The following is a 26,902-nucleotide window of genomic DNA, read 5'->3' on the forward strand; positions in this document are numbered from 1 at the left end:
ATAAAAAACAGACACAAAAAATAAAGAAAACATGTTTAATCTTACAGTACAGTACCTTGAAAAGTACAGTAGTACCAGCTACATCACTGCTGCTTCTACGCTTGCTTTCAGGCATCCTGGGCTTGAAATAAAGATACTGTACTACTCTACTCTATACAGTACTGTACAGTAAAGTACACAAAAGCACAACCACTGGTAGAGGAGGCACGCACGTGACAATGTACGCCAGACACGTGAACTAACTTACGTGACTGGACACACGAACGCACGTTCGCAACTTTGAAAGTTCAAAAATTGAAGGTAGAGGACTTACTGCACTTTGCCTCTAAACCATGACTAACATTCCTACCTTCACAGGGTTACTATTATTATCATCATGTGGAAATCACAGAGCTAGATGGTGTGGAACAGAAATAGACAAATAAGATGTAGTTCCCAATCTTTAGAGACACAGAAATTTTGGTGGGGGCGGTGACACTGGGTATTGTACTTGCCCGTGTGCCTTCAGAATCTGGCCCTGACTCTTCTGGAGGGTCTAGGAGCAATTTAATAAACAGCTTTTCTACTTAAAAAATATACAGTGGAGGAGACAGACAGGTAGGTATACATGTAAGCAAAAGGAGTGATGATCTAAGGGAGAAGACTAAACGCAGGTTCAGGAGGGAAGTAACCAATGGGAACATTGCTGTGGGATGGAAGGATTGTTTTAAATTCTAGTGGCAATGTTAATGGAGATCGCTTTCCAGAACTAGAGGCAAGGAGATAGCTAAATGGAGGTAAACTGACATTAAAAACCTGTTCTCTTGACTGATAAGAGAGCCTACCCTAGTGTAGGGACAGGAAGACATGCTGAATTGAAATATTTTGGTTTCATTTCCCTGACTCCTTTTTTTTTGATTTAATTTTGTTTTTTTAATTTTTTTAAATTTATCTTTGGCTGTGTTGGGTCTTCGTTGCTGCGCACGGGCTTTCTCCAGTTGCAGCAAGCAGGGGCTACTCTTCGGTGCGCGGGCTTCTTATTGCGTGCAGTGGCTTCTCTTGTTGCAGAGCACGGGCTCTAGGTGCGTGGGCTTCAGTAGTTGCGGCACGCAGGCTCAGTAGTTGTGGCTCACGGGCTTCGTTGCTCCATGGCATGTGGGATCTTCGAGACCAGGGCTCGAACCCATGTTCCCTGCATTGGCAGGCGGATTCTTAACCACTGCACCACCAGGGAAGCCCAACTCTTATTTAATTCACATTAACCAACAATACAGTTTTCAAAGTTTCGCTAGAACCTTCCTCACTTCTACAGGAGATGATCTGGCATGCCAAAGTACAAGTAGGGATTAAATAAGGCTACACCATGGGGGGAAATAAAATTTCACTGAAAGCAAAGGAAAATGACATTTGGTGAATGGGTTTTTGTTTTGTTTTCTGTTTCTCAGCATATAATAGAGTCGACATCAGATATCCACAAACATCTACAAACACAAAGCTCTAAATCACAAGTTACTTACAAGTGATGACGAGTGATTTGTGGGAAGGCACTTCTCAGAAAGACGTGTTAAGAAATAGATAAGCTTTATGGTAATTACGTTTTCAAGTTACTTCATGTCTGAAGCTATAAAGAGAGAAAATAAGACCCTTTAAAAAGCAATGTGAGAACATAAGTTTTCACTCACATAGAGGAGTGTTAAGGACCCATTTCCAATTCTAAAACACAACACAAAACAATAGAGAAAAATCCATTTAGTCCAATTCTCTAGGACTAGCCTTAAAACCTTAAAAGCAGTGATGCTGGTGTTTCTAATTCCTGCCAGTGGTTCGGTTACATAGAGGAGCATTTAGAAAACAAGTGAAGCACATTTTTCCGACTAGTCTGACTCATAATTTAGTACAGATCCAGCCTTATATTGTAGCACAACTAAAATAAAGGAACCAATAATGAGAGAGTCACATAAGAAAACACATCTTCTGTGTCCCCATTTCTATAGGAAGTCAGCTATTCTAACCAAGCAAGGATTCTCAATCAGGAGAACCAGGTTCTAAGCGAAATCTGTCACAACTTTTACCAAGACATGCTACTTTAGGACCAGGTTGCTTGTATCACTGGCTGTACAAGAAAATTAACTTGCCACCCCTATATACAAAATTTCAAAAAGAGAATTAACAGATTATTTCAAACTTATTTGTTAAAACTGTACGGTGTTGTATACATTATTCATGGTCTCTTAAATAAGTTCAAGTAAAAACCATGTATGGAGCTCAGTAAGATATAATATTTATTAATTTTAAAACATACATACACACAGCAAGCCCACTTCCCCCCACCAGTACATACACATATTTTCTATTAGTAAGTGGCTTAATCATATCCTTGTAGGTGAGACAAAGTAAAGTAATCTTAAACTGAAAAAAGGGATTCTTTTGGTTCAGTGTCTATGGCCCCAATTTGCAAAATCTTCTTTTTCAAGTTCTGCCACGGTTCTAACCAGATATGATCCTCAAGTCTCAAGCTGGACTTAGAGTGAATAACTTTTAGTTCTTTAATTCTAAAGTTCACACAATGTTTTAATAAACAAAAAATACCAAAAGCAAATGAGAAGGTAATTGATCTTGGACCCTCAGACACTGGGGTGATATTTTCACACGGATCTTTACATAAAAATAACATCGAAATAAGCTAGAGAAACACTTGGCTTTTAAGTATTATCTGCTTTCCATGCTAGAGTCTGTTGACAATATTTTTCAGAGTAAAAATAAAATAATAATATTTTAATGTGAAGCCTACAAATACTTACACACTAATTTTGTTCAGCATGTTAGCCACACCAATCTAGTCAAACACCTGGTCAGAGTTTAAAGATAGAGCTTCAAAACCAAGACCAAATTTCAGTTGAACCACCTATAGACTCTACATTGGAGCCCCTTATTTTGCCTCTGGAATGTCCTACTCTTTTGAAAGCCCAAGTGTCTAAGGTCAGAATTTCAATATTAAGCTCTTTAGAGTAATAGAGAAAAGTGCTAGTTAAATGTTTGGGCTGAGTTCTAGCCAGTGCCTTTTAGAAAAAACAACATATTGCTCATTGGTTAAGGCAAAAAAAAAAGTCCACACAAGTTCTGGCCCCCTTAACGACCATCCTCTAAGATAATGAACGCAGAGCACGACCTACAACCCAGAAACCAAAACCTGCAGTCCAATTGGTTTCACTCTCCCACCTAAAAGTTGTGAACCAGCGCATTAGAAAAGATGTGTCGGCTGTAGGTAAATGATTTTGCACCTTGTGAAAAGCTTTGGGGGAGGCCTTGGAGGACCCAAGGAGACAGAAACGCCTCTAGGTTCTGTCTGATATCACCTTCAAACTATCAGTGGGACAAGCGTGAAGTCCTAACAGTGGATATTCCCTCCCCAAAATTTCTCCAGCTGGGAAGTTCCATAGCAACTGGCCCAGAAAAGAGTAATCAGCCCTAGTCAATTGGTAACCCAGCTTCCATCCCCAAATTTTGTATGTCTACCTCTTTTTTTTAATGAGAAGCACAGTACGCAGCTCCAAGGTAAACGTACAAAATTCTCCTTCACCACTCTTGTTCCAATCACGTTCCTACACACAAGAACATTAGCACCAGAATCTTATAAAACAGAGGACTACCCAATGCCAGAGTCATACTAGGTCATTAGAAATAAAAGGCTTCTTTGCGACATTTGCTTTAGTGTGGTTCTTAGAAGATCAGCGGAGAGGCCAGATTCCCACAATAACACTGATCAAACATCAACAATAATCACAGAAACCAAAGATGTACATCTATCCACAGAGAGCAGTTACATTTCTCCTTAAAGCCTAGAAACAAGCAAGATTTCTGAATGTGTTTTATAGTTAAGTTAGGGTAAAGGAAACATTTTCTCCTACTGATCCCAGGTTTTTTTTCATTTTCTTCAACTGATCCTAGTTTTTATCACCTACCACCACCAAACCCACTCCCAAATAAATGTACACATTTATACAAATAACACACAAGATTCAATGCATAAATAACATGACCTTTTAAATGCTTCTCTCTTTCTCCTTTTTTTTTTTACTCACTTTAAATACACGATCTACTAATATTAAATACACATTCATGTAACAAGAACTCTATCACTATTCTTTCATTGGATACATCTTGAAATAGCATCAGTGGACTTGAAAAGTGATGGGATAACAGTTGGGAAGGGACAGTTGTTCAATGTTCCTTTGAAACACATGGATGTCTTTGTCTTTTCTTCTGCTGCAAGGCCTTTCTCAGAAAATGTAGTCAGTTCAGAAGTCAAGGCTCAAAACCACAAATCTCTGCTTCTAGGATATCAGCACTTTTGTTGCACAAGGATGTCATCTCAAGGGCTAGGGCAGCATCTAAAAGCAAAGGGGGACATATGCCACTAAATAGTTTACATATATTCTTTCTAGAAATTGATTTCTACCTCACTTGCTTTCTCATATTGTATATATTGACGGTATTGGTAGGTATTACATGGTCTAAGAAAACCTTAGATCATATGTATAAAAAACAAGATTTTAAAGACAGTCTTCAGGATAATTATCCACCAAAACTACCATGTATAGCACAGCATCTCCTTTTGTGTAAATAATGACTGATTTTGACAAAATAGATACAAGTTTTATAGAGCTTGCAGTTTATGCAGTATGTATAGCAAATGCATTGCAATGACTTCTACTAGGCCCTTGGAAGGGACCCTGTAAAAATGAGAAATGAAAACTTAAGATTTGTGCACATCACAGTAAATTCACATTTGATGTCACAGACATTCAAAATGCTTTGTGGAGGTTAACGGGTTAATTCCAACAACACAGTTATAAGAATGCAGGATTTTATTTTTGAATGACTTGTGTGAACTCACATAGCAAATTATCGTCCAAAAAGGTCTGATTTTTTCTCTTTTATTTTTCAGTACTAAAAAGTTATATTTAAAAGGAAGGCAATCACTTGGTATGATCCCTCTTTATTAGGAAAAAGATTACCAGGCAATCATTTACTCTTTCTTGCTTTATAAACCCAAAGGGCAAATGACTGATATGGGAGATAAGTATATATCCTTCTGGAGCACTTGTCACCCTAAGTTCACATTATTGTATCCAATAAAATACAGGAGATTAGTTTAAAAGCAAGAGATGCAAGCGCTATGAAAAGGGATTTCATCACAGAGACAAAAGTTACTCCTGTTTTTTTAAGTAGTACAACTCCTTGTCTGTCAAGAGTTCTCATAGAGTCAATCATTGGAGAATGTTTCAGCTGTAGAATTTGTTGCTTCAGCAAGCTACAAAATATTTCCCATGAAAGGTTACACAGCTTCAAGGGTGAGAAATCAGACCTACCCAGCTCAGAACCAAAATGACAGTCAGTGCTGGTGTTCCACTTGAGGCAAATCGGCCTCTGAATCATCTGACAGGGGAGATCCTGATACCTACAAGTTAATAAATGAGCATTATAGAGTCTCAGTAATTGTAAAAGTCTTACTTCCTCAAAATCCCAATTCTTGTTCAAATATCAGATGATTAGAACTTGGGAACTAGTCATAGCTCAAGTTGCTTACACAGAAGAAGACGAAGTAAGGGCTTCATCTTATTCTTTGACCTCTTTGTTGGTACATATGTTAAAAGATACTTCTGATGTGCCAGGGCAATGTAAACCCACTATAACCCATGTCTACCTATCACCAAAATCAATGAACGAACAAAACAAAACCCTTTAGAAAAAATAGAAAAAAAACTGAGGATTAAGGGAAAGAGTCAAAACTTGGAGATGTATCCCTTCACAAGGGGGTAGGTTTCCAATTTTGTTTGTTTTTCACTTCTGTGACTTTGCCCAAAGGGCAAGCCCTAGTCTCAGAGTCGTAAAGAAGTGCAAGAAGCTAGAAGTCTGAAAGGAACCCCATCTTTATAGTCAGAAAAAGGGGTCCCTGCAGGGCAAAAAGTAGGGGGGGGGACTCCGGAGGGAAGAGAACTAGAGAAGGGGACCCTCTAATTCTATGTATAAACCCACAGAAGTCTCCGTCCAGTTCCTGAGGTATGCATGCATGCATGGGATAGCTCCCAACAGCATAGCAATTGTCTAAATTCAATTTAGAGAAGTGAATGAGATTTTAATCACTTGTACAAGCCTCCAACTAAGCCCTGAACTACACAAGTGCAGGACAGACGCAAACTAGGATGACAAAGACTTAGAGAACTGAGATTTAAACCACCTCTCACAGAAGGTAAGGCAGAATTTACAGTGTAAACAAAACTTGGGTGACTGCTTACTAAAATAAAAATTTCAACATTCTCCTGAAGATTATAACAAGACCCAGAGACTATACAATACAACGTTTACAATATCCGAGATACAATTCAAAATTACTGGACATAAAAAGATCCAGGAAAGTGTGATTCATTCTCAAGGGAAAAGGCAGTCAAAAGATAAAGGCAATCCTGAGGTGGCCCAGGTGCTGGAAATTTATACATACTTGAAATGAACGAAGGGACAGGAATTCTTAGTAGAGAAATAGAATTTCTAAAAAAGAACTAAGTGGATATTTTAGAACTAAAAAATACATTATCTGAAATTTTAAAATTACTAGCAGAATGGAAGTGACAAAGTAGTCAAAGAACTTGAGGAAGGATCCATAGAAATTACTCAATCTGAAAAATAGAATGAAAAAAGATTGAAGAAAGTGAACAGTCTCAGGAACCTGTGAGAAAATACCTACCAAAAGATCTAACATACATGTCATTCATTAGAACTTCAGAAGGAGAAGAGAAAGAAATTAGGCAGGAAAAAAATGTTTGAAGAAATAGTGACCAATAACTTCCCAAATTTGGTAATAGAGATAAATTTACAGATTCAAGAAGCTTAGCAAACTCCAAAAGGATCCACTCAGAGAAAACTATGCCTAGACATATCATATTCAAACTAATAAACACAAAAGGTAAAGATTAGATCTTGAAAGCAGCTAGAGAAAAATGAAACATTACTTAAGGGTAACAATTCAAATACCTGAGAATTTCCCACCAGAAATCGTAGAGATCAGAAGACGAAGAAATAATACCTTTATAGTCCTGAGAGAAAAAGAAAATTTTTAAACCTACCAACTCAAATTCTATATCCAGTGAAAATATATTTCAGGAAAGAAGGCAAAATAATGTCATTCCCAAATGAAAGAAAACTAAAAGAGTTTGTCACCATCAGACCTGCTCTGCAAGAAACACTAAAGGAGGTCTTTCAGATTGAAGGAAAATAATACTAGAAAATAAAACTGTAATCTTTAAGAACGAAGAACAACAGAAACAGTAAGTAGTTAGGTAAACACAGAAAACTACTTTCTTCCCATAAAATACTTATGACTATTGAAAGCAAAAGGTATAACACAGTATAGTGAGGTTTTCAATGTATGTGAACAAAATACAAATGCAAACTGTAACATAAAGTTCAGGTGGGAGGAACGGAAATACATTTGCAAGGTTTCTACATTTTACAAGTGGTACAATATTGACTCTAAGTAGACTATGAAAGATTAGTTATGTATACTGTAATCCCTAGAGAAGTCACTAAAAAATAATGCAAAGAGGTATCTCCAAAAAGCCAATACTAACAATATTCAAATTCAAAAGAAGGTTGGAAAGGGAAAACAGAGGAACAAAAAACAACTAATGAAAAGACAGAGCTAGATCCAAACATATCAATAATCACATTAATGTTAATGGCCTAAATATTTAGTGGTAGGCAGGATTCTAAAGATATTCCACTAAGATTCCTGTCCCTGGCTAGTCAATCAAACTAATTTAGCTATTGCTGTGAAGGGACTTTGCACATGGAATTAATGCTATTAATCAGCTGACCCTAAGATAGGGAGATTATCCTGGTGGGCCCAAGAAATCACATGTGCCCTTAAAATGGGAAGAACTTCAGAAAGATGAGGCAGAAGGGGACGTAAGAGAGAGTCAAGGAGTAAGAAAGGTTCAACCCCTGTTGCTGGCTTTGAGGATCATGGAATTAGGCCATGAGCCAAGGAATGTGAGCGGACTCAAGAAGCTGAGAACGAGAACAACTCCCACGAGCCAGCCAGCAGGGAAACAGGGACCTCAGTCCCACAACCACACGGAACTAGATGCTGCCAACAACGTGAATGAGCCTGGAAACGGATACCCGCGCGAGCCTCCAGAAAGAAATGCAGCCCTGCTGACGTCTTGGTTTCAGCCCATGAGACTCTTAAGGAGAGCAGCAGCTGTGCCTGGACTTCTGACCTATGGAGCCTATAATAAATGGAGATTGTTTTAAGTTGGTAGTAATTTGTTAGCAGAAATAGAAAACAAACAGACATTCCAATTACAAGAATCAGAATTGAGAGAATAGCTACAAAGGGAAGACCCTAATTTATATGCTGTTGGCAAAAGAAACACTTTAAATACAAAACCAGATAGGTTGAAAGTAAATGAAAGTAGAAAGATGTACTATGGAAACAAATAAGTGGAAGTAGGCTGGAGTGACTGCTTTAATCTCAGATAAAATTGACTTCAAGGCACAGAGCACCATGAGAGAAAGAGACATTTCATAATGATAAAAGGGAGAATGTATCAGGAAGACAAAGCAAGTATAAATGTGTATGTACCTAATAAGACGGATTTAAAATACATGAAGCAAAAATAGACAGATGTAAGAGAAAAACAGACAATTCCACAATCATAGTAAAATATTTTGACAGCACTCTTTCAGGAACTGATGGAACTAAACCAAAAAAGCATTAAGGACATAAAATGTCTAAACAACACTATCAACCTTAATTGGATTTCACATTTATAGAATACTATATCCAACAACTAAAGAATATACATTATTTTCAAGAGAACAAGGTTCATTCACCAAGATAGACCATGTGCTGGGCCACAAAACACATCTCAGTGAATCTAAAAACATCAAAATCATACAGAGTATATTCTCTGACCATATGGAATTAAATTACAAATTAATAATAAAATATCTAAGGAACGCCCAAATATCTAACTATTAAACAACACATTTCTAAATAATCACTGGGTTAAAGAAGAAATTACAAGGAAAAATGTTTTAATGTTTGAATGGAATGATAATGAAAATACAACATATCGAAATTTGTGGGATGAAGAAAACAGTGCTTAGAGGAAAAAATCTGAAGCTACGTCTCTAAGTACATAAGACATGTAAGCACATGGGGGTGAGGGAGTGGAGACAGATTCCATGGATGAAGTAATATTTTACTTACAAAATCTATCTTACAGATTGTTCCAGAGGTACATAATAGAGTTTCATAAATGTGAAAATGTTTGTGTTATGTACAGAAACAAAATGTAGTTTAGTGCATAGATGAATACCATGGAGTAAGACTGCAAGGCAGGTCACAGCCTCTGCCAGCAGGCCTTTTGCTTTCAGTCTCCTGTTCTCTTTCCACTCAGATTTTTCAGACATAAGCTCGTGTTACTTTGGTGTTAATTTGTGTTTTTCACTACACCTACTTTCTTCTTTATTTTAAATGCAAATGGAAATTTAACAAATAAACTGAGAGTAAAAATGCAGAACCAGTGTATAAATATAAAAGGATTAGTTCCGAACGAGAAATAAAAATATTGAAGAAGTGGGAAGGCAGCCAAAGCCTTTCTTCCATTGCATGAAACTAGATTGAGCTATGTCAACCCTGAAAAGTGATTTGAACAATAGTGTGCTCACAAAGAGCAAGTGGAAAATTCTGCAGCTTTAAAATCCATATTTCAGTTTAGAAGTATACGGGAATTTCCTGAGACTCTGTAGCCCCTCAATGTAAAATCTGTGGCAGTGATTCATCTTCACACAACAGGAATTTGTTCAGCTTTGACGATGTTGCTCCCGAAATTGCTGGCAAGAGATAAGGCAAAAGCAGCAGCAGTCTGTAAGCGTTTTTTTCAGAATCACTGGGTAACTGCCTCTGCAATTTGTGATCCTCAACAATATCATTCCCCTTGTTTGCAGAGCTCTACAGAATAATTTAAAGAGTAACAGTAGGAAAAAGCATGGGCATAGAGAAGGAGGCTACCTACAGGGGCTGTCTATGAAGTGGAAATCCTTAAACAATGAGGATGGAGAATTCCAAAACAAAAGTTGCCTAGCATCAAGCAAAGGTGAAAGTCTGTTTGAAGAAGTAAAGGGAAAGTTCAATGGTTCATATCCCAAGTTTGTAGTTAGTTATGGATGGCTCAGGAGATTAAAAAGCTGGCCAGTTTTCTTAGTGATATGACTGTTGTTGATATAAAAGTAGCAGAAATATAAATATCTGAAGAGATAAGAGGAATTATAGCAAAAGACTGTATGGAATAGAAAATCTTTAGCATGGATGGAATGGATTGCCCCGGGGAAAAGTGTCAAATGGAGAATACATTTTAAGATAATAAAAACTATTCCAGGGCTTCCCTGGTGGCGCAGTGGTTGCGAGTCCGCCTGTCGATGCAGGGGACGCGGGTTCGTGCCCCGGTCCGGGAGGATCCCACATGCCGCGGAGCGGCTGGGCCCGTGAGCCATGGCCGCTGAGCCTGCGCGTCCGGAGCCTGTGCTCCGCAACGGGAGAGGCCACAACAGTGAGAGGCCCGCGTACCACAAAAAAAAAAAAAAAAAAAAACTATTCCAAAAAGAGTTTCACTCTTTGAAAGGTAACAACTTTGGTATTAATGCAGTGAAATATCATAAACTACCATAAAGCCTATAGTTATAGCTAGGCTACACACATGCATGCACACACACACACAATTTTTTAATCTATGAAAAACTGATCACTGTAAACTGGGAAATGTTCATGTAAATATATATATTTATATATATAAGGGTACTTAATGCAATGAACCATAAAACAAAATTTAACAAACTTTTTATAGATCCCACTAATAAACCTGCCCAATTCTTAAGAGCAAACTCTCCATAGGACACTTTAAGAGGAAATATGAGAGAGACCCGAGTTCCATGCGTCCTACAGAGAGTATTTCTATACCTGATGTAATGCAGTATTGAAGGTGTGCAAGTCAATAGCGACCAGAGAAGGAATTCGAGATTCTGAAAGATTTTTGTTCTCCTTCTTTATTAGCCTGGAATTTCGAGCTAGATAAAAATAACCATAAACACAGTGAGAAAATCAGACGTTTTTGTTAGTTCTTCACATTCAGTATCTGTCCCTTGGTAGGTACTTATTGTACATAAGTCTGTACATTTTCACATACTTAAATATGTAAAGTTACTATAAATTTTTAATATTCTATTATTTTACTTAACATACATTTTAAATAATGTAAACAAAAGGGCTGAAAAAGTAAAAGCGTTACAAACATACCGATGCCTTCCAAGGCTTTTAGTTCAGGGAGATGATTATAGTTTAGTTCAGGCAAACGGACATCTCTCTTTGAGTATTCCCTTCTTTTCTTATCTGCCTGAAGTAGACTCTTTTCACTAGCAACCTAATATCATCAGAATGGTTAACACAAATGAATTAGCCTCCAGGTAAGCTTGCCCCCTTTCATAACTACTATGTTCATATCCTAAAATTTATAGAATTGAAAAGCTAGAATAATACAAAATTTGAAGAACACTAATAACATACAAAACAATTTCATCCAGTTCTTTCAAACCTCTTCCTCTTTAAATCTATTAAAATTACTAACAAGCAGATTGGTTGGTTGCTATGAGTTTCTCCTTCTCCCCCCACCAAACTTCAGTGTAAGTCCTGGCAAGCAGTACGAGGTTAAAAGATGGGCATCAGTGTCCTGGTCTTTCAGGCCAGCAAGGTCAGGTCTTATGACACTTGCTGGGCTTTTTAGCATAGTTGCTGTTGCCACATGAATTTTGAATAGTTCATCTTGTCATGTATATCACATCTCCTAGCACATTTTTCGCTTTCCCAATAATAATCTTGTGACTCATTCTCTTACATCTGTCCTTGTCTTACTCCTCACTGTTAGCAAATATCATTTTCCTAGAAATACAGTTTATTAAGTATAAAATTATAACTTCAATCATATTCCTAATCTTTCTAAGCACTATTACTTCATATTTGATAAAGTCTGGAAAAATAATAAAGAGAAGAACAGCACAGCAGCACTTCACTTCTGCACCTTTATGACTTTGACAAGTTCCCTATCTGTTTCATTTGAGAATCACAGAAACTCTACATTCTTTTCCACATTTTCAAAACAGATGATACATAGAGAGATTATATGATTTACTAAAAGGAAACAAACCACATATAGATAATGAAATCCTATGTATGTCCATGTATATCCACATATATGTATGTATACTGAAATATACACACAAAGAGTATAATGACAGTGTCAAGCCACTGAGATTCCAGATACCTCGAGTTTAATATTCTGTGAATTATGCTACTCTGCCTCTCAGAAAGTCTTCAAAATTCCTGTAGTGAGCTTTTGAGTGTCTTTGTTTTGGCTGTTTCTATTTGCTCTCTCTTTTTAAAAAAAAAATAAATAAATTTATTTATTTATTTATGGCTGCATTGGGTCTTCGTTGCTGCACATGGGCTTGCTCTAGTTGCAGAGAGTGGACGCTACTCTTTGTTGTAGTGCATGGGCTTCTCATTGCAGTGGCTTCTCTTGATGCAGAGCACGGGCTCCAGCAAGCGGGCTTCAGCAGTTGTGGCACACGGGCTCAGCAGTTGTGGCTCATGGGCTGTAGAGCACAGGCTCAGTAGTGTGGCACAAGGGCTTAGTTACTCCGTGGCATGTGGGATCTTCCTGGACCAGGGCTCGAACCCATTACCCCTGCATTGGCAGGTGGATTCTCAACCACCGTGCCACCAGGGAAGCCCCCTCTATTTGCTCTTTTAATAGAATGAGTGCTAAGGTTCAAGGTTCAAATCAGCTGTAAAATAAAATAATTAGTTAAAAAAAAAACTATCTGCAAGTATAAAACAATAAAATAATGAGTCCAAACTACTAGATTTATATACTCAAAAAGTAACACATGGACTTCCCTGGTGGTGCAGTGGTTAAGAATCTGCCTGCCAATGCAGGGGACACGGGTTCGAGCCCTGGTCCGGGAAGATCCCACATGCTGCGGAGCAACTAAGCCTGTGCGCCACAGCTACTGATCCTGCATTCTAGAGCCCGCAGGCCACAACTACTGAAGCCCGTGCACCTAGAGCCCGTGCTCCGCAACAAGAGAAGCCACCGCGATGAGAAGCCCACACATAGCAATGAAGACCCAACGCAGCCAAAAATAAATAAATTTACAAAAAAAAAAAAAGTGACACATAAAATACATAAGAGATGTTTATAATAATATATGTATTCACATCTCAGAATCAGGGCATAAAGCATGGGAGAAGCCTATTGATGTTAAACCTAGAAGCTGAAGAAAGTTCAGCGTTAGTTCTGCCTCGGTTAATTTTCATTAAGAAAAGACTCCAGTGGGTCTTCTCCCTACTAATCTTTACCTCCTTTTTTGATTGCCTATTCTAAAGAAGGATAAACAGAAATGAGATCTAAGATTATCAGCCAGCATTGATAATGCAATGCCCGAAAGAAGGCTAATATCAATTCCAGCAAAATGGTATTGAGCCAGCTACTTTGAAAAGACTTGCTGATCAAAATAATCTTCCAGAGCAGACCAGGAAGGTAAAACACAAAAATATCCACAAATAAATGAGTAGGATATATCAAAAAGGAAAGTATTATGGGTACCGAAATTATAGGCTAAGAATAGTTAAAAGAAAAACAAATGCAATCATGAGAGATATGAAAAGAAGGCTATATTTTTCAGCTCTGAGGATAATGGGAGAGGTAGAGAAGGGAAATTCGTGAGAAAAATACTCTTTGGGGAATACACCCATACCTCCCCTTCCCTGGCAGAAAAATCTATTCACCACACTTCTTAAACAGCTTCAATGCGCTAGACACTGTTCTAGGTGTGGGGCAGAGCAGTGAGGAAAACAAAGAAAGCACAAATCCTTCCTTGGAAGTTTACATTCGGGGTAGTGGGCAGGGGGAGGGAGAGACAGACCATATATAAATAAGAGAATAGAGGATGTCAGGTAAGGCAATGGAAGAAAAACAATTAAGCAAGGGGAGGGGAGAGAATAATAGACAAAATGAGTTAAAATATTTGGGAAGACCTCACAATAAGGTTTCATGTAGGCCAAGGAGGAGAAAAAGCAAATTCTTTGGATTATCTGGGGAAAGAATGTTCTAAAACAGAGGAAATAGCAAGTACAAAAACCCATATGTGGGAGTATATCTTGCCATGTTCCAGGAATAACAAGGCAGTCAATGTGGTTGGAATGGAGTGATCAAAAATGAGAGTAGCCAGGGGTGGGATAGAGGGATGAGGGAGTGAGTCACTCAGGGACTAACAGGCCCTAAAAGCACTTTGGTCTTTACTCAGAGATGAGAAGCCAATGGAGGGTTTTGAGTGGAAGAACAATGATGATTCAACTTAACTTTAAAAAGAAGCATTCTGGCAGCTGTGTTCAGCGTAATAACGCTCCTCTGAACCTTCAGAAGACCTCTGAATCTTGACATGCTTCTACTACTGCAATCTGACACTGTTTTAATGTGTTGATTCTCTACTAAACCACGAGATTCCTGAAGAGAAAGACTGACATTCTTCTTCAGTGACTTAAACATAATAGATAATCAATATTTATTAAATGAATAAATAGACTATTTCCTGGTGTGGGTGAGACAAGACAACTTATCTTCTCATCTACTCTAAAAAAGAACTGATCACCAAGCATTAGGTTAAGAAACTTTACCATTACTGAAAAAATTAAAACAGATATCATTTTAATAATAACATCTTTTTTTATTGAAGTATAGTTGATTTACAATATTGGGTTAATTTCTTCTGTACAGCAAGGTGATTCAGTTATACGTATATATATCTTTTTATATTCTTTTCCATTATCTCAGGTTATTGAATATAGTTCCCTGTGCTACACAGTAGGATCTTATTGTTTATCCATTCTATATAACAATAACATGTTATATTTAAATTTCCAGACTTATGAAACTTAAACTTGTCTCTCACATTTATGATTTTGACACGCTGGGATGATATATACATCATTAAGTTTCCACTTTATGATACGTCTCTCAATAAAACTCTCAGTTCTTCACTATCATATTTACTATTAATAGAAGTCTAGAAATGACTAATGTTTGCTCTTCTGCCTCTGAAACAGTTCACTTACCGATGTGGTCACATTAATATTATAAACTCCTGCTGGAGAATGTTTATTTGGTTTAGCAAATGGAATACAATACTTCTTGGTTTTCTCATCCACTCTGTAACAAAAGTCACAAAAAAATTTGCGTTAGACCCAGCAGTAATTATTTTTTTCAAGCACAAAATCAAAAGACCCAACATCAAGTGACATGCAGTTTAATCAGAATTTAATGCCTACTCTTAAAAACATACAATGCTCACAGATCTGGTGAAACATTCTGTCCTTTACCACTACCTTCATGCCTCCCACTCAGCCTTCAATGCCAATAAATTACCTTCCTTTCTGCGAAATTCCCAACAGGAACTCCTTTGTACTATTACATGCCCACAGCCATGCCATGAAGCAGCAGACGCTCAAAACCAATTATCTCTTTTATAATGACAAACTCCTTTTGTGTTATTAGACTAAATAGCTATAGATTCCTTCACCTTAAATAATACAACCTTATTTTCTTAGGACTCAGGTAAATTTTTTGATCCAATGCTAATCATTTTTATCACATTAGCCAAGAAGTCTTTTGAAACAGTAACCTGACAAAAATGAATAGGATTCAGAAACCTGAGAGTAATAATACATGTGGCTGAATTGATAAATATTTGCAATTTGTAAAGATGTCCTTTCCTTAAACAACATTTTGTTCTTATTTTCCTAATTCATACCTGTAACTCTGAGCTCCTGAGATAGTTCCCATTCCAGAATTAACAGTGGGAGCCACCGCAGAAAGGTTGTACGTAAGTGGAGGAATTGCCATGCCTGGATTTCTTGTGTGGCCCACGCTGCCATTGCTGCCATGTCGGAGGCTTGTTGAAGGCACTGTTTTGATGTGGCTCATCCCATTGTCATTGAGACAGCTGGCGTTTGAAGTTCGACTGACTTTTTCAACTTTTTCTCCATCCATTTTTGATCCTTTTACTTTAAATGCTTTAGAATCCTTAATTTTGGGATCAGCATTTGTATCCTGTTACAAAAATGTTAATAACATTAATGATCTGAGGAGAATGAAAAATCACCTTGTCCTATAAAGTATTTTATCAACGAAAGCAGAATTCCAGAGACATCCCCTTTTTAAAAAAAATTTTTTGGCTGCACTGTGCGGCATGTGAGATCTTAGTTCCCTGACCAGAGATCAAACCAGGGCCCCCTGCATTGGAAGTCTTAACCACTGGACTGCCAGGGAAGCCCGAGATATCACCTTCTTGTGCTCCAGTTTTTCTTATTCTACCTATGGAATTATAATTAAACCCGGGATTCTCAGTCAGACATCTATTTCAAATGAAAATGAAACTCACACTAGCTCTGAGATATATATATATATATATATATATATATATATATATATATATATATATATATATATATATCAAATTTAATGATATACACACATATCACATTTATATTTCAGTGGAAAACAATGGAAGAGGACTCAAACATGCTGGCTTTTGTTCTCATATATTTAGAGTCAGGGAACACAGAATTGAGGACTCATTCTTCTTTGGGTTCACTTGAGAAATGGGAGTGGGTTGGTGGCAGATTTGAATTATCTTACCAAGAACAGATTCTGGATAAATTACCAAGAAAAGTAAACTTTAAATAAATTGAGTACCCAAATCTCAATTTTTAAATGCTCTACTTTATATAAAATTCTAAAAATTACATTTTTCTTTCCTATCATTTAAGGTAAGAAAATGGTGTGTGCATGTGTTTGTGTCCATGTGTTTGCATGTGGGTGTGCACACATGTGTCTAAATGCTCCTGGATGAGAGTGATTTCCTGACAAGCCCTATTGCACAGACTGGCACACAGTAGGCCTTCAGTACATGATATGCTAAGATTTTTTTTAAACAGGTAATGTCTACAGAAAAGATACATTTTTACAAGTAAGCTAAAAGTTAACTTGTTAGCCACTCAGGAAACTTTTAAGATCTTCATTATTCCCTGCCCCCCACCCCCCAAATTTAAGGATATATTAAATTTAAAATTTAATACACATTAAAACATGGAAATTTACCTGTACCACAAGTGTTTTTCTCTCTTCATCCAAGGAATCATCTTTTTCCTTTTCCTTCTTTCTGTTTTGGGGTTTTTTAGATAAAGAAATGTTTCTGGCATCTTTCTGTACTTTTAACTGCAGTTCCTGAGAAAACCTACATAAAAATTACATGTGTCAATAAAATAAGATTGTATGAGACAGATAAATCTAGGAAAAAAATGGTTTTCAAGATATTTATTTTTAAAAATTGAGTATTAAACTCAACTGTGTTATTCAAAACAAGAAATGAGGTAGTCTGCAGAACTGGGAATCCCTGAGAACATTTCAGGAGGTTCACGAGGTCAAAGCTCTCATCTTATTACGAAGGCGACTTCTTTTTCACCATGTTGACATTTGCACTGATGGTATAAAAAGCAGTGGGGGGTAAAATTGCAGGTGGCTTACCAAGAATTGCAGCAGTGGCACCAAACTTTACTAGCAGTTATTGTATCCTTCCTAGCCACACATTCTCAGGTTAAAAGGGGTGGGGGGCAGTTTTGTTTAAGAATGTCCCTGATGGAGCAGTAAAAAAGATATATATTTACTTAATTAAATCTAAACCCCTGAACATATCTTTTTCCACATTCTGTGTGACAAAATAGGAATATGCGTAAAGTACCTCTGCTACAAATCAAAGTGCAATGGTTGTCTGAAGAAAAGCACTTGTGTAGCTGGTTGAGATACAAGCTAAACTAGCCACTTTTTTCATGGGACAACATTATTACTTGAAAGACTGACAGAAAAAAATATTATTATTATTATTCAGACTTGTGGTATTCAGCAGATATTTTCTTTTAAAAAAATGAACAAAGGAGATTGTTACTTCAAGGAAAACGACTGATAATATTTGCATCAATGATAAAATTCAAAATTTTATGCAAAATTAGAATTCTTTTCAACTTGTCTCCACTACCATGAACTTAGCAGATTCCTAATACTACAGACTTTTCTGATGAGAGAGAATATGACTTTTTGATATTGTATAATGAAATATCAACATTCTAAAGCTCTGCATAACTTAGCAAAACAATATTTTCCAAATGACTAATGCATCATGCTACAAAAGCACGCATGGATAAAAGGTCAATTCAAAGTGCAAGTTAGACAAGTGGATTTTAATGTAACGGGATAAGAAGTTCATCGGTATGGTTTCAGATTCCACAATGCAAGCAACGTTAAAGAAACTACCACTGTCAGTTTTGGTATAGAATCAAAGAAGAATACCCACAGTAATCTAAAAGGGCTATTAAAATACTCTTCCATTTTCCAATTACATATTTGTATGAGGCCAGAGTTTCTCCACTTATTTCAACCAAAACAACATATCACAACTAATCGAATGCAGAAGCAAATATGAGAACCCAGCTATCTTTTATTCAGCTAGATAGTAAATAGATTTGCAAAAATATAAAGCAATGTCATTGCCACTCATCTCACTACTTTCTGTTTTGTCAGCTGCTCTGATGCCAGCAGCTGGAACAGCACAGGAGACCATGCCAGCCGCTCTGGCACCTACAGGTTTGGCACATCAAGGTCTCCAGCACATCAGCAGTGTCAACAGTGTCATAGGACTGGGTGTGGTATGAGTTCAGCAGCAACACGAGATGGCACCATTGCAAATGCATCAGCACCCAAGATGATGGCATCACACAGCTGGTAGCAACACAGAAATCAGTGACCTGAGTGGTAGATGTCACCAGGGGGAGACAGAAAGAAAGCATGAAGGGACTGCTTCGTGAAAACCAAGAGCCCTAATTTACTGAATGCAGGGGACCACTCTTAGGAATACACTATTGCTAAGGGTGAACGGAGGTAGGGTGGTAAATATTTGAGCTCCTGTAATAGTAGGTGGGTAGAGTAATAAGAGAAATACTGTTTGTTACTGTTATGTACTGTTATGGGGGCCTTACTTTAACTCTAGGTTGGTATGACCTAGAAAACACAGTACTATACCTCTCAGCAAATCCATCCATGTGAAAGAAATCATGGTGCAGGAGCTCAGCACAGAAGGGCCTTTTGTCTGGGTCAATATGCAAGCATTTCTGGGAAACGAAGGAATACATACAGTTCATATCAAAGGAAAACTGCCTACGTTTACATTTCTAAATATAGAAAATTCCTTTTCACAGTCAATGAATTTTAAACATCTATAATAAATGATAAATAATAAAGCACAAATCTAGACAATGACTACCAATGGTTACTAATATCACAAAAAGAAAGAACACCAGACATTCAGTGTCTCTGGACAGAAATATACAAACCTCTTATGAAGTGGTCTCGCCAAAAAATCAACCTGATTCTGATCAAGTTCTAGCTCTGCTGTGAGTTTATACAAAATACAGGACACAAAGGAACATATTAAACTACACTATGTGGGAAATTCTAAGGGACAAACAACCTATTTTCTTTAACAGATAAATGGCAAGGTTTAAATAAAAAACAAAGAGATGAAGAAGAGCTTGTAAATTAGGAATCTTAAAAGACATATCAAGCAATTGCGAACTCTAGTCTTCATGTGGATCCTAATTCAAACTATAAAAAGAAATTATGAGAAAATTAATGAAAGTTTGAGCACTGATTAGGTATTTTATGACATTAAAGAATTTTTGTGAATTTTTAAAATTTAAAGTACTTACAGAATGGAAGGGAAAGAACCTACTCTGTGCTTATTACTGTGCTAGATACTTGACATAGATGATTTTATTTTATCTATGTTCTTTCATTTTATTATAGATTTTATTATATCTTGTTCTGATTCACTGGAACCACTCACTGCCAGTAGGAATAGAAGGGACTTATCAATAAGTAGCTTTAAATGAACAAGAAAAGTATACAAATAATTAAGGCATTTATAAGTGAAATAATATAATATCTGGAATTCGCTTCAAAATACTCCCCCCAAAAAAGTTGCTGAGTGTGTGGACAGGATAGATGAAACATTTTCCAGATACTGTTAATTGTTGTAGCTAATGACTAGCTCGTGAGGGTTCATTACACCACTGCTTTTTCTACTTTCTTTTCTATGTTTGAGATTTCTTATAATAAAATATTTTAAAAGTTATATGATTCTACCATAAGGGATATAAGTTGCACAATATTGTTTTACCTTTATTCCCTTTAAATCTCTTCACAGACAGATCATAAAGCTTGTCTCAATGAAAAATATTTGTATCTGTTAGACTATGTAAAAAAATAACAATGCATTATTCTAAGAACTTGTTATAATTAGTTATAAGCTTACTAAGCTTTTTTTAAATGAGTTGTTTAAAGAAGTAAAAAAGCAAAAAATATCTTGGGTAAATGTTATGTGATCCTGCTCTTTTAGAGATACTTAGTTTATCAACACTTTTGGACAATCCTAACTAATAAGAAATTGTTGAGCGAATAATTCCAAAAGGTCCACTTTTAGAGACAATTTGATCCAGTGAGAATCTCCCTAAAGTCTTCCTCAATCAAATACAAGGCAAAGGTGATGATCATTTAAAAATTAGCTTCAGTGAATCTAGTGGTTAAGCAAAAGCCCCTTTTTAACAATACACTACAGGCCATGATCCTATGCCTTAGACTTTAATATTTTCCTGCTTCTCTACCCTTCTTTTTATTTTCTTACCCTATTTTTCTTCTCTTTTCCACTTACACAAGGCTTGCATTTTAAATGTTAAACATTAAAAACATGTCATTATGAGAATGTTTTCACACTTAAGACTTGCCAGATAATATGAAATGGTTTCTTAAAACAAGCAAAAATTTCAGGTCTTTATCTCTGAAGTCCCTCCATCCCCATGCCCACCAAATAAAACTCTTAAAATGTACAAAAATGTAAATCATCAGAGGAAACTGTTGTCCTAAAAGATCAACCGGACAAGAAAAAACGAAGAGAAAATCAAATCTCCATAATGTAAATTCCCTGTCAGAAAGTGCAAAGAAAAAGTACGATTACCTTTGCTAAATCTATCACAACTTCAGGGAGCCTGGGATAGCGTCTTTCAAGAGGAACCGTTTCTTTGATTTCAGGCAACCTTACTCCAGCAAACACAGGATTTTTATAAAACAGCTCCTGATGTCTTGGAATGAGATTACCTGGCAGTGAGAACGGCACATATCTCTGTCATTACGCATCATGGGACAGGTGGTGTGGAGTAGAGATGAGTGTAACACAGCTTGTAGAGCGGGGACTCTCTCCGCATGCAAAAACAACCGAACACACAGTGTTCATATTGTGGTGGCGCCTGGCAGCCTTTAGGTGGCTTTGACATAAGTCAACGCAAAAGAAATTAACATTCTTATCTCAACATACTCATTCAGAAAAGTTCACATGCTACTATACATAGAACTGAAGACGCAAGGGAGTATAGGAAAAGCACAGGTAAAGAACATTGTATAATTTCTTAGATATAAGTACCAGCACTGCATTTCTAACTACAAAGCATAAAGTGCTGACCAAAGATGAAAATATTAATAGTCATATGGTCAGAATCTAATCTAGATAAATAAGTTCCACCCTTTAAGAATTTAATTTTTGCCCAGTGTATCTGTATCTAAGGGCTGATTTGATCACTTTTATCTTTTCTCTCAACTTTAATACCTAACCTAATATAAAATATATATGAAAATTCTGCTATAAGAAACCATTGTATTGTTTATTGAACTTCTAACCTGGAAACTAAAATCTAAGAGTTAAATAACCCTCAAGTAATTACCCATTATTTCTATTTTACAAACTCCATCACCCAACAGAAAGTTGATATTTCAACAAATGTAAGATGACTTTGATAGTCTAGCTTTGAAATTCTGTCCAAAGCACTAGCAACAAAAGTCAGAACTGCAGCAAGATTAAATTACTTTGGAAGGGGCTTCCCTGGTGGCGCAGTGGTTGAGAGTCCGCCTGCCGATGCAGGGGACACGGGTTCGTGCCCCGGTCCGGGAAGATCCCACATGCCGCGGAGCGGCTGGGCCTGTGAGCCATGGCCGCTGAGCCTGTGCTCCGCAACGGGAGAGGCCACAACAGGGAGAGACCCGCGTACCGCAAAAAAAAAAAAAAAAAAAAAAATTACTTTGGAAGTCCCTGTGTCTCTCAGTTTGAAGATGAGAAAGAGGGTAATAGATATATAACACAAATGCTTGCTGACCCAAAGATAATATGATCATTTGTATTCTCTCTACATGTGATTTATTGAATGCAAAAGTGCAGAGAGAATGTACAATGTTTGCTTTTTTCTTTAGCGGGGGAGTTGGCAGGAGGGCAGGTGAGAGCATGATTAGGACAATATGTCAGATAGACAAAAGCCAGACTGAGAATGACTGAATATATATATAAAGAGAGAGAGAGATGAGTTTTTCCTACTTGCTCCCTACACCCATTCAAAACACGTATCATCTTTAATGTACCAACAGCTTGTAAAATAAATATAAACAAACAAAAACATAGGGGAAAAAAATCACTAAAATTTAAAATGCAGACGTATAATCTTACCCAAACACAACATAATATGATATAGCTGATCGATATCAGAATCTCCAGGAAAAAGGGGTTCCCCCATGAGCATTTCAGTTACCAGACAGCCAATGGCCCACACATCAACAGCCCTGAAAGAAAAACAATGTGGAATAAAACCTGGCATCCTACTACGCTTACTATGACTGAATCTGTTCTGCATATTACTATTTGGTATTCTTGGTACTGAAAAAAGTAGTAGTAAGCCTTAGATTACTCTACAAAATACATTTCCCTATAAACTTAAAGTGTTAATTTCCAATTTTACATAAATCAAATTTCCAGAAACTTCAATCATGTGACATGAGGGAAAAGACTTCCGAAGACTCAAAACAGTTGTTAAGTATACTTTATTCTGAAAATAAGCCTTTTGGGTTTCCATTCAGTGGCTATTCATTTTTTGTTCACACATAATTTTGACAAGGTTCCTCAGTCTATCCCACCATACGCTGAAAACAGCATACCAGAAGTAGAAGGATGTTGCGAACACAAACAACAAGGAGAACTGAAAGCTAATAGGGGGAAAGAGAAAAACTGGCTTAAAAATCGGTCACAAAAACTTAAAGAATATTCCGGCATCATTACCATAGGGACAACTACCTTGAAATTGCTTAAGGTCATAGTGGAATTATAACATGGTACAAAAGTGACAGTATGGCGGTAAAATGAGAGCTCAGAGTAATTAAGAAAATATTAAATGAATTGTACTCTGAAAACAGAGAAATTGCAAAAAATATTTTAGAACAATTTCTATCAAAATCAGTAAAACTTCCAATCCCTTCTTCTTTGAAGAATTCATTTATGAAGACGATTTATGTTTTTAAAACTACTCACTCAGTTCCATTTCTACCCTCACCCTTGCCCACGCTACTTTGCCTCATTGCAAGTGTCAGACTTACCCGGTCAATGTTACCTCTCTTTACAAGTGAGAAATATACCTATTTCTAACTTACTATTAAAAACAGACCACTTACCTTGATTTCCCTACCTTTAAAATAATTATACTCATACCAACTTGTTTCACAAGAATGTTCAAAGGGGAAGCACCAAAAATGTTTACAAATAACTTTATAAAGTTCTCTGAACTGAAAACTTCCTTTCCGTGTTAGAGGGATCTTTCATCATATTAAAAACATGTTCCATTTTATCAAGAAAAGAGAGTTAAATCTGCCCTCCCCACCGCCCACCTTGCTCATGTCTTACTTGCCATACTTGACATCACCAACCAATAGTTCTGGAGCTCTGTACCATCGGGTTGCCACATAATCAGTATAAACCTCCCCAGGAGCTGCCAGTGTCCGCGCAAATCCAAAATCACATAACTTGACAACACCAGACTGGGAGACTAATATATTCTCTGGCTTTATATCTCTGTGTATGATCTAAGACAAAAAGCAGAGTATGAAATATATTGGCACATCAAGTTAAGCAAACTAATTATTTTTGAGCACCTGTCATATGCAGGGCACTGTTTTTGTCCCTATAATAAGTACAAATAAAAGCCTATAAAACTGTTCCTGGCTTTAAAGAACCTGGGACCTAGTTGGGAAAAAAAGAACATTTATGCTTAAAATTTTATTTAAACGATCAAAGATATTGGATGAAATATATATTATTAATTACCAAATCAATTGCTCTGATAAGGACTGCTCTCAAGACTAAGAGAGTAAAGCTGTCATTGAAGACTGGGCTGGTCAGGGAAAATTTTTGTGGAAAAGGGTGGGCTCTAAGACAGGTCTTTAACACTAGTATGACCTGGATAAATGTAGAAATGAAAGGGCAATCCAAGTGAGGGTAACAAAAAGAGCAAAAGAGTGAAGATGGGAATACATCAGGAGATGCTGGGGAAATGTTTTTTCTGGAGTAGAGGTTAGGTACTAGGTTTTGCTTCAACTGCCACTCTGGGAAGTCTGAGCTTGTGTCAGGGCCATGGGAACCCATGGAAGTGACATGACCAACAAGGTGTTTAAAGAAGATGTTGGCCATGAACACGGTAAAGCAGAGAGGGGGACTAGAAGTAGGAAGAAGAGCAGTGGGACAACTAGGAGGTGATAAGGGCCTAAACTAGTCTGGTGCTCAAAGGAATGGAAAGGAAGAGGTGCAGTGTAGAAATATTTTAAATCAAGAATCAACAGATTTTAGGAAGTAATCTCAGATATTTTACTTAAACTTGGGAAACTAAAAGAACAGTGGGTCCATTACCAAAAATAGAAAAGTCTGGAAAAAGTTAGGTTTGATTAAGAATAATTAGTAGTTTAGTTTTAGCCATATAGGCTTTTTTTTTTTTTTTTTTTTTTTTGCGGTACGCGGGCCTCTCACTGTTGTGGCCTCTCCCGTTGCGGAGCACAGGCTCCGGACGCGCAGGCTCAGCGGCCATGGCTCACGGGCCCAGCCACTCCGCGGCATGTGGGACCTTCCCAGACCGGGTCATGAACCCGTGTCCCCTGAATCGGCAGGCGGACTCTCAACCACTGCGCCACCAGGGAAGCCCCAGCCATATAGGCTTTTAAGTGGATTTCTGAGTACCCGATTGGAGGCACTCATCAAGCAATTATAAATGTAAAGAGGCTAAAACAAGGTCAGTTGGTTATGATTTCTAAAAGAGAGACTATGGAAGGAGAAAACAGGACACTGGCAGACAATGTTAAAAATTCTAGAGCTGGGCAAAACAAATTATGAGGCCTAGTTCTCTAATATAAGTAAACTGTATTTTGAAATTTTAAAAAATATATTTATTGTAAACTCAGAGGACCAGCATCCTAATTGGCATTGCTGAGCATTTTGCATAAGCTACCAATTTCTATTACATCCTAGACATCCATGGTAAAGGTCACAGGGCCAGCCCCGCATCTATCATTAGCATTTGTTACTTTTATAATCACACAAAAAATGTCATTTAAAATATTTTGTAAAACTGGCAGAATCACTGTGTTAGTTATTTTATACTTTGTGTCATTTTACCTAGAACTGCTTTTCTTTTTTTTAAATTAATTAATTAATTAAGTTAGTTAGTTTTGACTGCGTTGGGTCTTTGTTGCTGCACACGGGCTTTCTCTAGTTGCGGCGAGCGGGGGCTACTCTTCGTTGTGGTGCGCAGGCTTCTCATTGTGGTGGCTTCTTTTGTTGCGGAGCATGGGCTCTAGAGCGCAGGCTTCAGTAGTTGTGGCTCGCAGGCTCTAGAGCGCAGGCTCAGTAGTTGTGGCACGTGGGCTTAGTTGCTACGCGGCATATGGGATCTTCCTGGACCAGGGCACGAATCTGTGTCCCCTGCATTGGCAGGTAGATTCTTAACCACTGCGTCACCAGGGAAGTCCCCTAGAATTGCTTTTATATGATTCTCAAAGGATATAAAATTGTTGTGATAGACAACAGAGTAATAGCAGGGATTTTCATATTTCACAACTAGGCAAGAGAATCTGAACTAACAAATAAATGGATTCTTACATGTATGTATCTGTCAAAACTCATTACTTAAAGTTTGTGCATTTCACTCAGTAAATGTTACCTCAAAAAAAAAAAACTCTGCAAACTCTAGTTAATGACATGCAGAGCTGAAGTATTTAGAGTTGAAGTCTGCAACTTACTTTAAAAAATGCATAAATAAGACAAATTAATAAGTAGATAAATGGATGAACAGATAAATAAATATGTCATAAAACAAATATAGCAAAGTGTTAACAAGTATAGAATTCAGCGGTAGGTATATGGGTGTCCATTGTACACTCTTCTAAATTTTCAACTTTTTAAATAATTGTTTAAACTAAACACTTACATTGTGACTGTGACAAAATCCAATTCCACTGATAATCTGAAACAAATACTTTTGAGCTAGTTGGTAGTCTAGTCCATTTGGAAAGAGCTCCAAGTCATCAAGAACTGTATGGTCAACAAATTCAAAGACTAGGTACCATCGCTTTTTTTTCTTCCACACTTCCAACAGATTCACGAGATTTTCATGCCTCAGTTGCTGTTATAAAAAGAAAAATACAAAATAGTTTTTACAAGATCAAATTACTAGTAACTAGTCACAGTCTAAAAGAGATCTTAGCATAAGAGAAACATAAATAAAATGCATAAACGGTATAAATTGTGAAACTATATATATTTTTTTTTTTTTTTTTTTTTTTGC

The 26,902-nt window shown here is 37.1% G+C and overlaps 1 protein-coding gene across 1 annotated transcript in view; it reads right to left on the bottom strand.

Annotated features, from left to right (window-relative positions):
• Positions 1-2,852: 2,852 nt before the first annotated feature.
• CDKL2 (cyclin dependent kinase like 2) overlaps positions 2,853-26,902 on the bottom strand; it is a 35,070-nt gene continuing 11,020 nt past the window's right edge. Inside the window, exons 3-14 of the mRNA XM_082838126.1 lie at positions 26,546-26,740; positions 23,977-24,155; positions 22,753-22,865; positions 21,220-21,359; positions 19,230-19,318; positions 17,256-17,391; positions 15,907-16,205; positions 15,212-15,305; positions 11,339-11,462; positions 11,003-11,109; positions 5,352-5,440; positions 2,853-4,370 (exon numbers count right to left, since the gene is read on the bottom strand). Of these exons, the coding sequence (XP_082694252.1) occupies positions 5,375-5,440; positions 11,003-11,109; positions 11,339-11,462; positions 15,212-15,305; positions 15,907-16,205; positions 17,256-17,391; positions 19,230-19,318; positions 21,220-21,359; positions 22,753-22,865; positions 23,977-24,155; positions 26,546-26,740 (1,542 nt within the window). The 3' untranslated portion in view covers positions 2,853-4,370; positions 5,352-5,374. The remainder of the gene's footprint in view (positions 4,371-5,351; positions 5,441-11,002; positions 11,110-11,338; positions 11,463-15,211; positions 15,306-15,906; positions 16,206-17,255; positions 17,392-19,229; positions 19,319-21,219; positions 21,360-22,752; positions 22,866-23,976; positions 24,156-26,545; positions 26,741-26,902) is intronic.

Source organism: Leucopleurus acutus (assembly GCF_964270905.1).
Source record: "Leucopleurus acutus genome assembly, chromosome: 4".
Lineage (NCBI taxonomy): Eukaryota > Metazoa > Chordata > Mammalia > Artiodactyla > Delphinidae > Leucopleurus > Leucopleurus acutus.